At 40.5% G+C, this 20,232-nt stretch overlaps 1 protein-coding gene across 1 annotated transcript; it reads right to left on the bottom strand.

Moving 5' to 3' along the window:
* Positions 1 to 4,038: 4,038 nt before the first annotated feature.
* LOC148340615 (amphoterin-induced protein 3-like) lies at positions 4,039 to 9,379 on the bottom strand. The gene is made up of 2 exons (XM_088289174.1): positions 8,938 to 9,379; positions 4,039 to 8,786 (listed from the first exon to the last, which is right to left on the bottom strand). Exon 2 carries the CDS (start codon positions 8,741 to 8,743, stop codon positions 7,376 to 7,378), a length of 1,368 nt encoding a protein of 455 aa, XP_088145300.1. The 5' UTR covers positions 8,744 to 8,786; positions 8,938 to 9,379; the 3' UTR covers positions 4,039 to 7,375.
* Between the last annotated feature and the right edge of the window lie 10,853 nt (positions 9,380 to 20,232).

Below are 20,232 nucleotides of genomic sequence, written 5' to 3'. Positions count from 1 at the left end.
TTTGACAGTTCCGTAATTGCCCCAGTTGACAGCCGCGTCAGCAATCGAAACTTGTTGTTTGGAGTAAAACTTCCCTTTCACCTTTAATTAGATTCTTGAATAAAATTATTTTATTCCCTTTCGAGGCCGTGTCAATGAGGGACAACAATTACTCTGGGAAGGGAATTGCGTTTTTAATTGATGCTCGCTGAAGTGTTTTCTGCGATAGGGGCATCTTTCAGCATTAATGGGTCCTTGCTATACGTCTGGGTCTTTTGTTATCTGTTCAGGATCATTTAGAGGAAGCACCCGTGATTACACACTTCTGTTGCTTGTTAAAAATTCTAATGAGGATTTAAAGACCCTAAAAACCTTTCAAGTCTGAAGTTGGCGAGTGTTAATACAGAGCTTAAGAGTCAAAAACTGAAAAACAAATCAGTTGTATGGTTCACTTGTGAAAGCTGAACTGCTGCAAATGAGCAACTTAATATGTGACATTAGGTAAATATATTGAAGATCTTATTTGACTGAACGTAGTTTGATTGCAGCTTACGAGAGAATTTTCCAGTATTTACATTGGATCAGATTTGATGAGCCAATGTTTTGTCTAACTCAACTCTTGATATAAAAACTAACTGCACAAGTGTGCACACTCTCACCACTGGGATATGGCTCTCTTCAGAATAAACAAATCACATTGACATTCCGGTTATATTGGAGCCTGCAAAACACATATTTATAGTGCCCCTGATTAACCCCAAATAATATTAGGGTGTTCCAGTAGGCTTTGTTTTTTATTTTGCTTTCTAGCAGAAACCTGAAGATTTTTGTGCTAACACTGACTGTCATTTCTAGGCAAGGTAATGCAGCTTTATTTCAAAGAAAATAGTTTATAACCAAACATTTCCACTTATAGATGACTTCCCCTTTGTCTACTGCATTTGGATGCAGCATAACAGCTAAATGTTGCTGCACCATGTTTGCTTTGAACTCTGGGCTCCACAAATTCACTCGGGTGTTCAGACCTCAGAGCCTTACTGGGTTTATAATCCATTCTGCAATTTATACTGGTCGCAGAATTTTAATCCATCCATCCATCCATCTTCTGTACCGCTTCTCCTCACTAGGGTCGCGGGGGGTGCTGGAGCCTATCCCAGCTATCTTCGGGCAGTAGGCGGGGGACACCCTGAACTGGTTGCCAGCCAATCGCAGGGCACACAGAGACGAACAACCATCCACACGCAGAATTTTAAAATCTACTATTATATTGGGAGCCAGTGTAAAGCTCTTAGGATTGGACTAATATGTTCGGATCTCTTTGTTCCGGTCTGAACCTGAGCTGCACCGCATCGGTATTGGGTCTGATACAGGCCAAAATGACTGGATCATTATTTTTATTAGAACCACTCTGTTGCAATCCATAAGCCCAAACTATATCATATATCCTCAACTTCATTTTATGTAGCGGCTAGCAAGTGTCTAGGTTTTCGTCATAACGGAAGGACAACTACTTCCTGCTTACGTGTCCAAACATTATGGGACATGTTATTCTACTAGCCTCTTGCTGCAAGCAGACCAACGCAAGCTGAGCGTTTCTGGCTGCACATTTCCAGTGTTATATACAACACAGCCAGCATCGAGTAGCTGCCATCACCGAGTAAAAAAATGTTGCATAATGCTGAGTACATTGACTTGTTTGCAGCTGTTGAGCTGCCAACCAAAATAGCATTTAGCATTAGCCGAAGTTATAACACAACCACTAGTCACTCGATTCACTAGCGATGTTCAAACTTTTTTTCCTTTTCATCTGCCAGAGGATCCCCTCCTCTTCTTCGTTCGAAGCAACTCCAAAAAAAGCAAGCAAGACTTTTTGTGTCCGGTCTCAATCTACCATAATAGACCTAAATCTAACAAATAAACATTCAGTACAATTATAATAAACTCGCAGTTAACACACATGCATCACAAAGCTAATGTGCCTTACACCCCGGTGTGGTGAAAATGTTTTCAAACAGACCGGTTCATTATTATTCAATTAAATTCAAAACACTTCATTTGTCCCCGAAGAGCAATTCAAAAGGTAAAAAGAGCAGAATTGAAAAACAAGCAGAACACCAACAAACAAACATACCAAGCAGATTTTGGTATTACTAATAGGCGAGTGATATTGTGCCCAATAATACTGTGCGCCAAATGGTCAGTAAAATATAGTACATGTGTTTTTCATCTTTCTTTAGGGGAGCACAATTGTTGATGGACAGTGACAGTATCAAGAAAATTCTATCCACGTATTATTAAGAACTTTAAGCGCGACAAAAAGAATTAGCTCAGCAGAACTGGGCACTTGACCCTTTTTTGCCAGTCAGTCCCGCGTACTCCGGCTGCGATCTGGGTAGCCTTCTGGCCCTGCCCTTCCGTCCTTATTCATAAGTCCCCCAAAAATGGGCATCCAGCCGGGCTGGAGGGGCGGACTGTTCCGACCCCGGGACTGAATGCCCAACTCTGCAAATCAGTATAAGATTGGTATCAGCCAATAATTGATGCTCCATATTGATATCAGAATTTAAAAACTGGTATTGAGCCATCCCTATATTAAAGATGGTGACGCCAAGTGTTTACTAACAGCAATTATCTTTTTGCTCTTTGCTTGGTTTTGTTTTGGTTTCATTTAAGGACATTTTTTTTCATTCAGCTTTTAGTTTGTTTGTTGTTGGTTGTCATCTATTTGTGCCCTACGATTAGCTAGTGACGAGTTCAGGATGTTCCCTGCCTATCGCCCGAAGTTGAGATAGCCCCCAGCATGCTTGCGATCCTCAGGAGGATAAGCGTTTAGGAAGATGGATGGATGTATTAAATGCCGCACTGAGATCCCGTAAGACTAGAGCTGACACCTTTCCTGAGTCAGTGTTCAATCTGACGGCAGCCAGCACTTTAATAAGCGGTGTACTGTGATGAGATCAGAAACCTGATTGATATTTATCGAAGAGTTTATTTGACTTTAAGAAATTGCTGAGTTGATTAAAGAACACCTGCTTGACAATCCTGGTAAAGATTTGACATGGATCTATAATTTGCCAGCAAGGAACTATCCAATATTGTTTTTTGTTTTTTTTAGAAGTGGCTTGACAACAGCTACTTTCATGGAAACGCGCTTGACTGAAGTGAGCAGTTGATTATTTGCTGTAATTCAGATAGCACAGATTGCACAATATTTTTTTTTTCAAGTCAAGGCAGCTAGCTAGTTGATTGTTTTTTGCTGCTGAACCGTTTCCGTTTTGTTTTTTCAATTATTATTAATTGTATGATTATCTGAGAGGGTAATTAAATTATTCTTGGGTGATTTTGGTGTCGCATCAGTTTGCGATTTTGCCGATTTGCGCTGATGTTTAGATTCTACTTTTTCCCAAAATACCAAGCAAATGAATTGTATTTATCTGTTGAAAGGAGTTTTAATGCTCGTTGATTTTATAGATTTTGCCTACTGTTGAGGTTCTTACTAATGATTTCTGAAAAAAAATGTTATCTAGCCCTTACTAGCAGTTTGTTAAAATTGCAAATACATTGTCCCATGTGACTTTCAATCAAGCAGTATCTGTCACAAGGTTAAATGAAATGTTGTTTCCTTTCATCCTATCAGTCTCATGCTGCCCGCACAGAGGTTAATCACCTGTCCCCCGTTTACAATCAGTCCAACAGAGGGAATTACTTACATCATATCCTTTCGCTTCTGTTAATAAGAAACAATAAATCCAGAGGCAGCTGCGTGTGCTGTGCCACAAAGCGCAGGCAGATTAGAGGGATTTAAAGACAATGAAACATAGCACCTGCTTTTATCCCATTGTTAATCTTCTACAACCTTAGGCCAACTCATCACACCATGCAATGTTTGCAGAACACTAACCAACGCACATGGTGGCACATTACATAATGTGATCAGGACACTGCCTACTGTTTCAAATGAGGCCAACAAAGTTGCTGCGATAGCATGTCGCAGTGAAATATGTCATTCTCATTCACATGTTGATCATTTCTAATTTGGATCATTTACAAACCACTTAGTTTGAATGGAAACCATTTATTTAACCGGGGACGAGACTAATTGCTTTTTAACATGACAATGACAAAAATCAATGAACAATCATGTCAAAGAAGATAAACAGGAATGGGAGAGGCTCACCTTCACACATATGAAATAGATTTGATGAGTGCAATTAACATGAACATAATTTTCTCACTTCGAATTGCCTCATATTGATGGGGCTCAGTCAATGGCAGTAAAAAAGGAGTTATGAAGGAGTCTTAGGCTTCATTAAGAAGAAATGGGAAAATAATTGCGAAGATAAAGTCAAAATTGCCCCCCAAAAAAGTATTCACATTATAAGAATAAAGCTGCAATATTATAAGAAAATACATGATTCTGGCAACATGTCATCATATAGAGCCCTATTACTCTTTTGTATCGTTGAGATTGACTCTCCTGAGCAGGTACTCTATCAAATTGAAAATACTAAATCCATGACTTGAATAGATTGGTAGCTTGTTTTATAAGACACCCGACATGCAAGTTTTTGACAACTGTTGCCGTCGCCTGACAATTTCCTTTTATTGTTTTTGTCTTTAGTTGCAGGAGAAAAATTGAGTAACAACCACTACGTCTAACTTCTCAAGTAATGACTTAGTTGTGTGTTTTATCAAATCATATGAACTGTTTCTTATGAAAGTCCACTAGCTTAATGCTAACCCAAAAATGCCCTACGCTTTAAACAGCCTAGCAAAACGAGCATTGATGTTCCAATTATAAACCTACCAAAAAAACAACAACAAAAAAACCCACAAATATTTCAGCCCAAGTGGTAGCAACACTCACAGACATACATTTTTATTATCTGTAAAAAAAAATGAATAAATAAATAAATACTATTATTGCATTTTAGATGAGCCGGTCTTTGTCTGTTTTTCTTCTCCAAATCTACGTCTACGTCTTTATGTATTATACTGCCCCCTGGTGGACAAGGCGTACAGCTGACTGATGAATGGCAGATGGAAAATGAAGTGCCCCTATATTGCCCTTTAGCTATTTACATTTTAGACAAAGCACAAACCGTTTAATTCCTTAAATCTATGAAATTATGTTTTTACTCGATTTAGTTTTAAACTCTTTAATGCAAATTTTCAAAGCCCTTTTTTTGTTGCTTGGGTCACTAAAACTGATTAATGACATTTCCGTTTATTTCAATCGGCAAAGACGATTTGAGATAAAAGTGTTTTGAGTTGCGAGTGTGGCCACAGAACAAATTCAGCTTTTAATTCAAGGCACTGTTAAATAAAAAGAAAATCATGTATTCATCAGTCATTTCTGTCTTTGCCCTGAATGCCATTATTGCATTAATCCGGAGTTTTGGTCAGCTACTCACATTTTGTGCACATGCTTGAACGCATGCGCACTTTATTTTAGCAGCAGCTGTAGATTGTAAATACTGCTACTCGTTGGTGCGCATCAAATACAATTGTGTTCCACACTGACTTTTCTCAGGCCCTAAATCACTGAACCTTGGATGTGGCCAGCAGGCAAGACATAGACAGATGGAACACAAAAAGAACATGTGAACTTTTCTTTTGACAAATGTAATTAGATAGACACTAATTGGATTTTTTTTAATCACTTACTGTGCTTACACCTTGGAATCATTAGCTCAAGTCAGACAGGCACTGAGAACAGAAAACAACCAACATCCATGCAGAAATAACTGTCTTATTGCTTCAGATGTACAGGTATGTCAGTGTGTGCCGGTAGTTAGATTTTATCAGCCGTTTAACTTCGCTCAGGCGGGAAGCCTTGTGCATAGCGGCTCGTTAGAATTTTAAAGCTGCACCTTTGTTTAGTTTGTGAATTTTTATGCGGGTTATACAACGATATTAGTCTTGTTAGACTTTAAAGGTCAGTTTTGGATAAGGGTTTAGAAATAATTACAGGCCCGCTCTCATGAGCCTCGCTGTTTCAGATGATTTCTGTTGAACATTACATGAAGGATTATACCTAATCCTGTTAAACTTGGATCCAGCATTTGTTTTACGATTAAACTATAGGCTCAAAACATTAAAATGCTTGGAATGGAAGAAATTATTTGTTCTTTCGTCTCGACTGAAAGATTTCTGGATTACCTCCATATTGCAAACGCTCTGATGCAAGACATCAACGCTTTTCTTCTCCTTCATTGTACATTAGTGTGTAAATGTCATCAAATAATGAGGAAAAGAAATGTACTGCCAACCTTTGGTCTTGCATAATACCTGCTTGAAGCATCAGCCACTTCTGTTCCATATTGTGATTGCATTCATTTTATTGGCCTCTATTTTTTTCTATTCTATTCTTTTTATTGAACGGCGTAAATCATGTGTAGTATGCGGCGTAACAGTGCTTGCAGGTGGTTTAGGCTCAGTATTTGTAATTTCAAAAGAAAAGTGCAGGGCTAAGGATCTGATCGAGGGAGGTCTGCACTGCTGGGAGTGGTCACATCTGACTTCAGTTATGGCCAATCAACACGGCTTGTCTCATTCCCTTTGAATGCATTGCACAAGTCATACATGAGCGTCTCACGTGTACGACTCCCAATCATTCATGTGACCCCGCAAATAGCACAGTGGGAAGGTTAAAAATAAAACAATAAAATGGCACGGAAATCTGGATCCACCAGCATTTGCGGCCAGCTACAGATGTGCTGTCTAATGAAATAGAGCAATTATTGGAGAAAGTGTGTTGTTTGGAATCAAAGTACCACCATCTTTGAAAAGATGTACTTGTGACTTTAGTTTTTTTTTGCCTGACTTGCCTTGGATAATGGCATGGATTTTCTCATCATTGCTTAAAATTAAGGTTTTATGGAATTCATACCATATTTTGTGTTTTTCAATAGTACTGTACTGTATAGTACTGTTGAGAATGCAGTTGATTAAAAATGCAGACTCATTTATTAGGAACACTGAGAACATGTTTTTTTTATTATTGTTTAAAATAGATAGAAAGATGAAGTGTTTACTTCACAATTTGTGTCATGTTCTACCTTAGTAAATGAACAGTTAAAAACAGCCTTGTTGCAACCTGGTGGCTGCAAACATTTACAATCAACTTAACTGTGTAAAAACTTTACAAGCGTGATCTCGCGTCACCCTTGACGGAGGGCCCATCATTGCGCTGCTCCAAATAGTTATGAGGTGACATTAAAAGGTGAGGTAGCGCTCCTGTGTTCACTGTTAAACCCCACGGCCAATTCGAGCGGCTAATAGCAAGAGAGCTGAAGGTACTTTTGTGCTTTTTAACAGCAGGAGACTTTCAGAAGAGAAAGATGGTGTTTGAAGAGAAATCAATTTGATAGTCTCTGTTCTTCTGCATCAGCTTTCAATCAGGCCTTTCCTCACTCAAGATCGGCTGCATAAATGCTACATGCTTGTCAAAGTGGCTTTTTTCCCTGTCTGCTGCGCAGGGGGTCAAAATGGGTATTGAATTCTCAGGATCGTATGTTGCGACGGGGATGACTGGAGGGTTGGGCTGTTTACAGCAGCGGCATCGGCACGGGGTCAGGTAGAGGTATACGAGGATGAGGACCATCGTCACCATACAGCCCAACAACGTTGTGTAAGCCGTACTGAACGACTCCACTTCAGGCAAGATCACTGTGACATTTATTTCTCTGGTTGCGTTTAGTGCCTCTTTAATATCCACTGCTGTACACACATACAGGCCCGAGTCATTGACCTTGGCTGCTTGGATCTCCAAGGTACCATTAGCAGACAAGCTCATTAGAGTGTCATCAATGTTGGACGGGGTGATGTACACCTGGCTGGGGGAAAGCCATGTAAATGAGAGGTTGGCACTACTCAAGGATGTTTGGCAGTCCAGACGCACCCTTTGTCCCTCTGAAACCAAAACATTGGAGAGGAGCACTGTCACCGGCAGCGACACGGCTCTTTCCACGGTGCAGTTGTTGAAAAAGCGATTGTGTCGCAGGAACCGGATCGATGCTCGGGGTTCCCCGTAGATTGTGCAAGTGTATTCGTCTGTGAAATCCCTCAGCGAGTCATACCCTCGGAGATCCCAGTGCCAGAACATACCGTACATGGAGCAGTCGCAAATCAGAGAGTTGTTATGAAGGTAGAGCCCCCGCTGCACCAATCCCGGCAATGCTTTCACATCCTGCCACGGCAGACGGGTGATAAGGTTGGAGGAGAGATCCAGCATGGTCAGAAACGGGTGGCTGCTGTCTTGGATGGAGAAGAACGGGAATTGTGTAATCCGGTTGAGGCTGAAATAGGCCTTTTTCAAGCTGCTCAGGCCCTTCAGTGTGCCGGCATCTACCTGTGTGATTTTATTGTTAAAGAGAATGAGCTCCTCCAGCCTCCACAGCCCCTCAAAATAGTGCTGCTCCACCTTTTGGAGCCTGTTGGAAGACAGGTCAAGATATCTTAAACTGGAGGCATTCTGAAATGCCCCATAGGCTAAACTGCTGATCTGGTTGTGGGCCATCCAGAGGTTTTCCAGCCTGGACATTTTGCTGAAGCTCCCTGGACGCAGCCACGTCATTTGGTTGTGACTGACATCAAGCGTGATGGAGAACGAGGGCAGTGACTTGGGTATCTTGGTGAGACCACTGGAGCTACAGCTTGCTGTGTCGGATGTGCAAAGACACACGGAAGGGCAGGTCTCCGTCGTGGTGGGGAGGAGACAGAGGAGCACCAGGACAGGAACGTGATTGTTTGCGGTGATCATGTTTCTACAGACACTTTTAAGTTGGAAAGTCTTCCAGCTTTTCCTGCATGGATGAGAATCACATTCAAAATAGAATCTTTCAGTGTGACCAAAATGAAACGTTCAGTGACAACAGCAATTAATCATTCTTTTTGTTCTCAAAGCTGTGCGTTTACTGTTGTATTAGTATTAGATCCTTAAAAGAAATACCTTACCTTAATGGAGAAGATGATTTCTCGGTTTGCCTCAGATGACTTCCTGCAAGTGATCTTAAATAAGGAAACTTAAAAGATGGTCAAAAAGTTCGTGGAACGAGAGCAATTTGTCCTCACTTAATCCCGCATATAACAGGAGAGAAAGTCCCTCTGAACCGTGACCCGAAAATAAACTGCCAATTGACATGAAAGTCCAACTCAGTACTGCTTTTTTCTTTGATGAAGTAGCATCCCCTCTGTGAATGGCAACAAACGGCGGAGTCTAATTTTTATCTGCTTCTCTGAGCCTCAATCCCGAGGCGGTGGAGGAACAATTTCATTGCTCCCTCCTGATTCCTCAGCTTCAAGCTTGAGGTCCTCCTCCTGGTTCTCTCCTGGTCCCAAACGAGACTGCTGCTTACCAAACATTCTGCATTGCAATGTGGTGTAGAACAATCACCACAGTGCTCTCTTAATCTCCCACAATCCCCTCCTCCTCCTTCTCCTCCCTCCTCCTCCATCGCCACCACCATGTCTCATTTAGAGACCAGCCTTGTGTCTCCTTCTCTCGTCATTGAATAATGATGCCGCTGTGGCCCGTTCTCTGCGGCTCATATATATCAGCTTTCTCACCATGTTCTATTCATATTCAGCTTCATTAAACTTTTAGTATTTTGCTTACTGACAGATTTGGCCCAACCATTAAGAATTCCTCATGAATTTTACAGGGTGTGTGTTCACCTTACTGTTGGCAATGAGTCTATCAATATTCAATTCAAAATTTTAGTCTAATTGTTCCTCATGTAGTCTATAGTGTGTATTAAAGGGGCAGTCAACCCCAAAGTATTCTTAACAAGAATATGTTCTATGCAGCCCCACAAGTCAAAATTAATATTGCGTTTATGCAATATGAGTTAAGCAGTAAAATCCACCCGTTTTCAGCCTTTCAGGGGCGGCCATTTTGTCACTAAAATCAACTCAAAAGGACATCACTGTTGCTCTGGGCTCAGATAATGACCAATTATGGCTCATGACCACAGACAATCTTGTAAGCTTAAATTTATTTGTGGTTGCATTAGGTTTTATATGTCCAAATGTTATGTCAATGACAATATGTGGACTGTAGCTTGTAGCATTTTTAGCTATTTGGTGTGGCAGTGGACTTTATCTTGCATCGAGGCATGCTGTCTGGCTCTCCCAAACAATATCTTGAAAACAATATATTGCAACGTCCTGCAACGATCACGGGAGATGTTCATCCGTAAACTCACATTTATTTCCAACAAAACAGAGCTACTGTATGGCCGTAGGGATGCCGAAACACAAACAGCGCACATGTTAACCGTGCACACGAAGAGAGGGATGTACTCACAGACTCCGAAAAAGGAGTACTCAAAGTATCACAATATGCACTTCACCATATAACACAAATAACCGAGTTCATTAAAATGTAATTGAATACAGTGTTGAAAAAAAAATTTCCTCCTAATCTTAAAGTTCTTTTTCCATCTCAGGTGCATATGTCATTTGGATTTTGTATATCATTTTATATCTTAAAATTATATATCATGGTGATGCGAAGCAAATCGTTTTGGATAAATTACATAAAATAAAAACCAATACAAATGTTTATTTTACTTTTCTTTCAAATAGTGCCTTCCCCAATTTTATTACTCTGATTTCAGTCTCTTCTACATTAGAAAAAAAACCTTGATACGAGAGAACAGTGAAAGATGTCTTCTTTATTTTTTTTCTGTCTTTATCGATTTTCATACTATTCACAGAGCAGGTATGCATAGTGTGTAGTTGTTGGTTCCATTTTAAAATGCACTAGACATTCACAGCCAAACCCTTGGAGGCATTCAATTTATGTTGCACCATTATTGAGGTCAGGAATTCTGGTAAAAGATGAAAAGTTTAATGAAAGTTGAATGTACTATTATCTTAATTGTCTTTTCTTTTAGTCTGCACATACCTAAAACAATTTGGCCTGTACACTAATGATGCACATATCGGAGCAGCTGCTTGCTGGTGCAATATATGATTTGGATTTGATCCAATTAGGTTGACTAATCGCGACTTCTGTTGGTGATTAATCAACTAGCAAAAATAATCATTTGTGGCAGTCCTAGTTGAAAATTGTCCCCGCGTAGCCTTCCAACCTCCATCGGTATTAGATATATTGAAAACTTCTCTCTGATTGAAGGGTTCTTCTTACCTTAATGTCATTTCTATTTTCCATGTGCAGAGTCGATACCAGATAAACTGTAATGTCTCGTTGAATGCATCTTTTTCTCTTCCTACTGAGTGCCAATCACCCCACCCTCCACTCAAACCGTGGGTTTGGCGCGATATATGCTGCCCGTGCTGCTTGGTCACGGTAGTCCTGATAGCTCTGATTTCTGTCACAGTAAATTAGCTTTGCCTTCTAGCTGCCACCTCCGCATTGGTGTACCCCCTCGGCCCCCGCCCCCCTCCCTGTACCATCATCCTCCACTCGCATCCTTGTGAATGCTGCAAGCTTCTACTGACTCCCACTCATGCCTCACCTGATCATCATGGACTCAGACTTGCTGAATGGGGCTCACTGCTCAAAAGGTGGACAGATGTGGACACTGTGGACGGGTAGACAGTAATGGGGAATGTTATGTGATGCTTTTATATGTAAGTGTTGCTTCTTGTTTTTGGTGGGGTTTTTTTTTTCTTTTGGAGGGATTAAGGCTAAGAAAGCGCATTCGGATGTATTTGTCTTCAAATGAAAACACTCTCATGTCTGCCATTGTGGCATTTCCCACAATCTTGTCCCAAGGCAAGTCAACAGCTTGGCTGGAACATGTAAGGAATGTATACGCCCACGTGTACACTGCAAATATGTCGGAAAATGATTCCCAACACGCTATGTGTTGTAGGTGTAATGTTTGTTTCCTGGTTAAAATGGCGAATCAAGTATTTCTGCTCGCCTACAAATTGAACTTTGTCCCACTGGATGGAAACCCTAAGAGCTTTTCAAATATTTATGCTTCATTGATTGCCTCAAGGTATTATATAACGCTCCTATTTGTTGAATGGGTTTCACCAAATCATCTCAAGAAATATAATCATATCATATGGAAATGTTCATCTGCATAAGCTGGACAATTTTAGTGTTTGTTCTGCTTAGTGTGAGCAAACAAAGCTTTTCTTCCCATTTGTTTACTGCGCAGGGAAATGTGTTTTGCTGTGCGCTTCATTATTTTCTGTATTGACATGCACACTGTAAGTTACCATTCAATTTCAAATGCAATCATTTGTCATTGTCATGAAATCATTTCATTGAAGCCATAATGAGAACCGCAATACGGAGCATGCTGTGCATGCCTATTTCCATAAGTGGATGTTTTTGCTTGATTGTCCCCACTTGTACCGTAATTGTTAGCAAGAAGGCCACATGTGTACGCACATTCCTTTGCGCTACCACTAGAATTCTTGTTTTGATGACCTTTTCACGAGTCATTTTGGCAAAGTAAAACTGGCGAATAGCAAATAAAACTTTTGCATTGACATTAAAGACCCAGTGGGAAGTCAGTTCAGAAAATGGCAAATATAATCTTTTTTGTCCAAGTAAATTACACACAATAAAGGATCATTATTATTATTATTTTATTTTTGTATATTTAACAAAATAATAGTTTTCCCGAAGTTAGATTCTGCCGAGCGACAAACCCGGAAGTGTGATGTCATACCAAGGGATTTATGTTAGAGCTCACATAAAAAGTGTATTAAACCAGTCAGAAATTGACTCAGAAAGCGAAATGTCAAACGTATCAGAGGGGACGAAGAGGAGCTTGTTGATATTCTATTTGTTGGACCATACATGTACGAGCCAGATGCTCAGGAGACCGAAAATATTGTGCTTGAACGATCGGACATGGAGTGGAGTCTCGACTCATCCAGACTGGAAGAATGGTAAGATATATAGCGTTATGGAAGGGGTGGGCAAAATATTTGATTGGCGGGCCACAATGGGTTCTAAAATTTGACAGAGCGGCCTGACCAGGAGCAGATGGATGGAGTCTTTTGGTAACCTCACCTCATCGGAGAAAAAAAATAAATTTAATTTTAAATGAGCGTGAACAAAAGCATTACAACAAAATATGTCTTTGACAGCCCACAGTATTTAGAAAATAAAACATTAACAAGGTTTATTCATTTAATTTTTTTCAAGTTCACCGGGCCGGATCAAAACGTTTTACGGGGCCACATGTGTTTGCCCACACCAGCGTTTTTTTTTTTTTCCAATAGGATTCAAGTTTTCTTTTTTTAGGCCCAAAACCTTTTTTTCTGTTGGAGAGCAAAAAACTCTTACCTCACTGATAGTTTCGGCAATCACTTCAGCCTTCATCAGAGCTGTCACCCCTGCGTGTGATGGGTCGAAGCGCCGTTTTGATCGGGTCGGGACCCTTAATTTGAAGGTTCCCCGAGCCGATCAGCTGTTTTAAGACACATCGCATGGAAGTGTGACAGCTCTGACGAAGGCAGAAGCGGAAACTATCAGCGAGGTAAGAATTTTTTGCTCTCCAGAGGAAAAAAGGTTTTTGTCTGGAAAAAAAAGAAACTTTGTTACATCAATGTTGAGGCTCATGTTATTAGATTTGCGTTATTGTTTTAAATTCAATACTCTGCTGTAAATGACGAGATCAGGTCCATTTATTCAGCTAGTACTGAGATCACACGTTATAGTGGGTTGGTTTCCTATGTTTGTTTTTGGTATGGTATTTAAGGTATATATACACACTTACGGTTTAACTCTCTACTTTACACATGCCCACTCGTTCTCCTCGGTTCCTTGTTCTCACAACAGTCATCACTCGCTCTCATCTCTTTTCCTCCTTTCTCACCGTTCTTCTTCAGTGCATGCGCACTCCACATACATACATCACAGCCGCCGGTGACACACAAGCTGTCACAATACATGCAACACACCACACAGGTTTCAAAATGGATTGTAATCACAACTACCTTTCAGCGAAACCTTTATCATGAACAAAACGGTTGAGAAAACAGAGATATTCAAAGTGCTCGTGGCAAAGAATACTCGTCGACACTGGCTTCAAATTCCCTCTTTGCCAGAACTAAATTGGACCATTTGCGTGGCAATTTTTTTTTTTTTTTGGGCCAGTCAAAAACATGCTTCCCAGAATGTGAAAAATGCATCACCACACACCGCCGAGGCATTTCGCCAAAAAACACAAAAACTATTTCAGTTGAGTGCTCACCGGACACTAAACAATGCAGTACAATGGCGACTGGCAGCTCATGGTTCTGCGAGTGATGCCCGAAAAATAGCGTGGATTGCTGAAGAAAAGCATTTTGGTTGTTAGGGCGTTGCTATGGGTCTATTCATGAATCTAGGACGTTTGCATTAAAAAAACTTACATGAGTATTCTTTGAATAGATTGATTACTCAAAATACGGTTGGTTAAGCTTACCTCACATTTGGTCTTTAATTAGACTACAATGGTAGAAATGTCAAAAGAGTTCCAGGCCTATTCTCACAAAAGCTGTATTTCAAATGCCAGTCTTAATGTCAAATCAATTTTAAGACCTTCTCACACGGAGCCAGGTTGGGTGAGCAGCTCTTCTCATCCGGGAACTGTCAGATGCTCAGGGCATTGTGGGCAGCCATGAGTTGATCTGTCATAACCCTCCCTTCTTCTCTCGCAGAAGCTCTCGTCCAGGTGCTGGTTGGTTGTCTGATTATGAGATTTCAGTCTGGCGGCACGGTGGATGACTGATGAGCATGTCTTCCTCACAGTTCAAAAGTGTGGTGTTTGACTCCGGGCTCCACTCTTCTTGTGTGGAGTTTGCATGTTTTGATAAATGCGTGTTCCCCCGTGTCTGCGTGGGTTTTCTCCAAGTACTCCAGCTTCCTCCCACATTCCAAAGCTTGCTTGGTAGGTTATTTGAACATACTAAATTAGCCCTAGGTGTGATTGTGAGTGTGAATGGTTGTTGTTTTTGTCCATGTGTGCCCTACGATTGGCTGGCAACCAGTTCAGGGTGTACCCCGCCTACTGCTCGAAGACAGCTGGGATAGGCTCCAGCAGCCCCGCGACCCTCCTGAGGAGATGCAGCTTGGATACAGGTTGGATGGATGGATGATTTCAGCTCATATACTTTGTGATTTCTTTAGTTCTAGTTGAAAACAAACACATTGTCCATAAATTCTCAGAAGACATTCATGGACAGCAGCTTGGTTTGAACAATATTTTTGCCGATTTTCTGACATGCTTTGAATCAAACGCACCCACTTGTTTCCATGCTTTCAGTGCCATGGCCCAATTTGAAATGAGAAAATTGTCTGAAGCCCACCTAAACTGCATTGCGCCGGTCTAGGATCAGTAATTCACAAATGCAGTATCTACAGATACAAGAATAGCAACGCTACATAGCACATGTTCAAAACCCGGAAATGAATCGGATACAGTTACTGTACTTACTTTTTAGATCTACACAATCATGTCACAAAATTACTCAAAATCATTTTTTAAAATTAAATGTAGCTTTGCTAAGCCCAACAAAACCTCTTTATTTTCCGTGCATTATTAGAGTAATTAGCTTAAAAGCTTGAGATGGTACAATGTAATTTTCTGTTATGTTTGTAAATGTTACTGTACATATTGAATATTCAGCTTGATTTTGTCATCATACCCCTGTCTGCCTCATCCGTGTGATTGATCTTCTGCACAGCGACCGTTCATGATGAGAGTAGCTTAGAATGTTAAAAAGGAATTAAATGGTTTCATGCCAGTGTGGGCGGGAGGAAATGCTTTCTCCATTGTTGTCACCATCTCGGCACACAGTGTGGCCTTCAAATGTTGTTGTGCGGGGAATAAATACAGTACTCATGTCGATATGGTCCATGTCACTGCAACCTAAAATTGTGCCAAACTATTCGTGATTGTTAAACCGAATCAAGTTGAATTTTTTTGCATTTATTTGAATGGACCGACTGACCGACACTTTGTCTGCAAAACAGTCCCGTCAAATCAACCCGGATTTGAGTGGACGTCAAAGCTTAAGCTGTGACCCTGACGTCTCTAGCCCCCCAGGCAGAAAGCGATCTTCTATTCACCATCTGCTGCAGATGAGAGAGAGAGAGAAAGAACAGGGACATCCTGCAACTGAGGAAAATGCATCTTATCTTGCCCTTGAGAAGCAGTGAAGCTCACCGAGTCAATAATATAATGCTTTATATTCTCGGATGGATATTTCTCATTCTATCAATTCGATGTTTGAGTCTCACGGTTTATCCTGTACTTAGACTGAATGAGGAAAAAAAAAGCAAGCTTGACAGCCGTCATAATATTTTTATAATTTGAATCGGAGGTGAGGACAAAGACATATCGTGATAATTTGATTATTGAATCCACATTTGACGACATGTCAGTGTTTTAATGCGCTATAATTCCGATGCGCAAATACTGTGACCGCATCTTATCTTTATGTTGTCTTTTTATCTGCCTCTTGTGAACCCTTTGAACCTGAACACACGCACCCCTTTCACAATTTATTATGCGTTTCAATAGCACGGATGATGGCTAGCCTCTCAAATATGAATGAGTCAGGGCCTCAATAAAGATTCAGAAGATTGAGTTTTATTTCTGCTTTTCTCTCACTTGATAAAATTGCTGTCATGATGAGCTCTCTGTTGAAAAGAAGGTGCAGGTAGGGAGATTTTCTTTTGTGTATTACACACACATTTCTACTCAACTGAGAGAGGCTTTTCTGTGTTGCATAATCCAGACCAAACCAATGTCTTCTCCCCTCATCACATCTGGTGGCTGGAGTTCCAATGTGAAGAGCCACGCATGCCATCTAGTGGTGCAAAACACCATTTTACTTTCAGATGCCACATGATAGCCTATAAATAACACAAAACCGGATAAGGCCGTTGTCTGATGGCTGCAAACCATCACAAACGGCTAATAGTATCAAGTCACAATTGATCTTGATGTTTAATTTCATTTGCTGTGTTGACACATGGTTGACTTAACGCCTCTGAAGGCAGCGCTCGTGACAAAGCAGAATTATCCACGTGGATATGAATAAAATAAATCAAACGCCCCTTTCCAATAAAAGTGAACGTTAAAATCCTCATGAAGGGGGCTTTATTGGAGGGCTGTTATATTACACTGCGTTAATTTTTATCTAGAAGTCCCCATCAAATTTTATGTTTACTAGGCATGTTTGTGAATGCGTTTGCTGGTTTACATTTTTCTTGTGGGTTTTTGCAAAGGGACGGTCGGTTATTTGTTCATATTTCATGGATGTCACCTCACTTTAATGCAGACCCTCAGAGGTCATTTTGAAATTGAAACAGCCGAAATGCACTTGTGAAGGTGGCCAGGAGCTGACTTTGGAGTAAAAAGTGGACAGATGGGGTAAAATGTCAGATTATAAACCAAACTTGTCTTTGCTGTGGGCGCCTGTCTCCTTGGCCTTTATCATCTGCTCTGATTGTTAACCGATTTCAATTAGAACTTTGTCGAGTTAATATGATCGCTCGCTGTTTACCCCCCCTTTTTTTTTCCCCCTCTTCCGTGGAAGCCAATTATGCATGAGTAGCAGCAGATGAGCACTGGACGCTGCTAATGGTTCTGCCTCTCCCTTTGTGTTCACATTACTGAAGGATATGAGTTGTGAAATTAGATCACTACTGACTACTGCACTATCAGTGATTGTACTATAAAACATTATGAGCCAGAACATAGTAAATTGTGAGATGTGACTGTGGGGTGGCGGACTGTCTGCTCCTCTTTTGTCTACTATCCTTTCACGTCCCAGCCATTCCATTTCTTTTCCCATTTTGCTCATCTTTCCCCTCAGCTCTCATATCTTCACTGTGCACGTCAACGAAACCTGCCTCCTGCTCCTTCCATCCTCTAATCACCTCATTCCATTTATTCGCTGAAGTCCAATCTCGACAAATCACTTCTTTACAGCACCGCGTAATTTGGCCATCATCACTTGAGGTTATCTATAGGGACAGATGGGACACAAGCCAATCCCATCCTCCACATTACTTAAGATAGATTGACATATCTTAAATATCCATTTTGTCAAATCTAATATGGATTAATGTACATAATATAGTGATTATTATTTTTTTTTTTTACAATTTATTTAGATAAATCCAAATCATAAAAAGATTCATTATCATATTATTGGGGAATGTTATGTACGTATATCATCTGAAATAGCTGATTATGTGAACTTGTGCCCCTGGGTTTAATAGTGCTGAATGGCAGGTTTATCTTTGCTATGCTTTCTCAAGGAATTATTGAAAAAAACACCACAGATGGGAGTTATTGGTTTAAGTGATCACAGGTATTTTCAAATTAGATGAGGGGCATGGGCAAGAGTTTCTTTCGTATAAGAACCATACTAGTTGAATAAAAGCAACAATTAACTATTCCACATTAAGAATGTATACAAGCAAAGTGCTCTGGTCCAACACAGCTTGCAAATGCCGGTTGACATTTGGATCCGTATCCCATTCCACAGAAGGCCTTGTTGTATTGTACTTCAGTTTTGTCTTCAGCAAGTGAAATGCATATGCTAATTTGAATTGGGGTCAGATGACTTTTCAGTGCATAACTTTTCACTTTTTTTCCAAAAGAAAACTCCATCTTTTCTGCTTTTGCAGTAGGATTTGAGTTATTGTTCATCGGCACTGAGACACACTGTCCAATGTGTACTCACGCATTTGACCGAGTATGAGCCGGTTAAATTGTGTGAAACATTTCAGAATCCATTTTGTCGCTTTTGTCAGCAGTTACGTCATAAATAAATAGAAGGGAACCAATTCCATTGATCACCATACATGCCCACACCACGGCATGACCACGAGTTTCACTGATGAGGTGGTGCTATATTTAAAATTGGTCTGAAGAAAAAAAAAATCTGTATCCACTATTGCTGTCAAACAATGCAAATGTTCCCATTTCAGTCATTTTCTAGCTCTGCATTCACTTGTTACACTTAGTACACAAGTCAAGCTTAACGTGTAAAGCCTAGAATTGTGCAAGCACTTAACAGCTTGACTGTTTTTTTTTCCTCTTAAAACTCCAAAGATACAGAAGACTTAATGAATAAACTTGTAGGTTGTCTAATGCAGGAATATTATGACAGTGCCCGAGGGTGGTGGCAGTAATGACAGTGCTTGTGACATTCATGGCATACAGCGAAATGGTAAAAGGTAGTTTTTTTATTTTTTGGGGTTATTTCGTGTGCGTGTGTGTGTGTGTTTTGTTATTTGATTGAGAATAGCTGAAATGCGCGCGTGTGAGTCTGCAGAGTGAGTCTGCTAGTTGACTTTGAGGTGATAGAGTAGCGTCTGATATATTAAGAACTCTGCAAATCCTGCAAAAATTTCAGCGATACGCACAGCAGACAACGTCGCAGTGTCCTTTTACACGGCAGTATCGCAAATGTGAGCTGGCAATGGTTCAAGTGTTCATTGACCCTGAGCTTTCTACAAGAAGGAGCAACAATATTTGACTCAAACATTTGCCAATTGTCAGAGCACAGGACTGAAAACTCTCAGGTCTGCCTGATTTAACAGCCTAATGGGGCAAAAATGAAAACAGCCCACGAAGGACAAAAAGATTTTGTCCAAGAGGGTGTAAAAGGCCTGTTAATACACAGAGCGGCATCTTAACTCCGCTACAGAGTAAAAGAATCTGTGATTCGGTGAATCTGGGTTGTGCCTAGCATGCAAATTCCCCGAGGTGGGCGTTCTGTCAGACTGACGAAATGGTTCGTCAGTCCATCACTGACGGACACTCGTTTTGCTAAGTATAGTCGATATTCACTGTAATCGTCACTAATCGGGTCAAGTACGAACAGGCCTTTCAGTCTTTTCGTTTTGCTGACAACTGACAGAAATAAGCCCCGCCTGTCTCGTATGTTTGTTTGCAAGGGGTTCTTAGAGAGAATTGCATTGACTATTTCTGTGTGAGAGAAAGTGCTTCTGCTTTCAATAGGACTGTGATGGCTGGTTGTGATTGACTAAGGAGGCGGAACCAGAAGATGGCACGTTACTTTGCTATGACCACATGAATCTAGAATGTTTGTCTGAGTCAAATATTTCATCTATGAATATTAAATTGGAGATAAACCTTTTGGGTTTTGGCTTTCTGTTAAATCTTGTTGAAATGTTTTATATTGAAGACTGTCTTGTGTGTTTGATTGCAGGGCATTGAATATATATGGAAATGCTTTACGCTTCCAGGCCAGCAGGTAGCGGTATTCATCAAAGAGCTGTAAGGAGCC

The sequence above is a fragment of the Idiotropiscis lumnitzeri genome, chromosome 3, assembly GCF_059441095.1.
Source record: "Idiotropiscis lumnitzeri isolate Australia: NSW breed Sydney's pygmy pipehorse chromosome 3, RoL_Ilum_1.0, whole genome shotgun sequence".
Lineage (NCBI taxonomy): Eukaryota > Metazoa > Chordata > Actinopteri > Syngnathiformes > Syngnathidae > Idiotropiscis > Idiotropiscis lumnitzeri.
The sequence above is the reverse complement of the archived record's forward strand: the minus strand, read 5'-3'. Positions and strand labels throughout refer to the sequence as shown.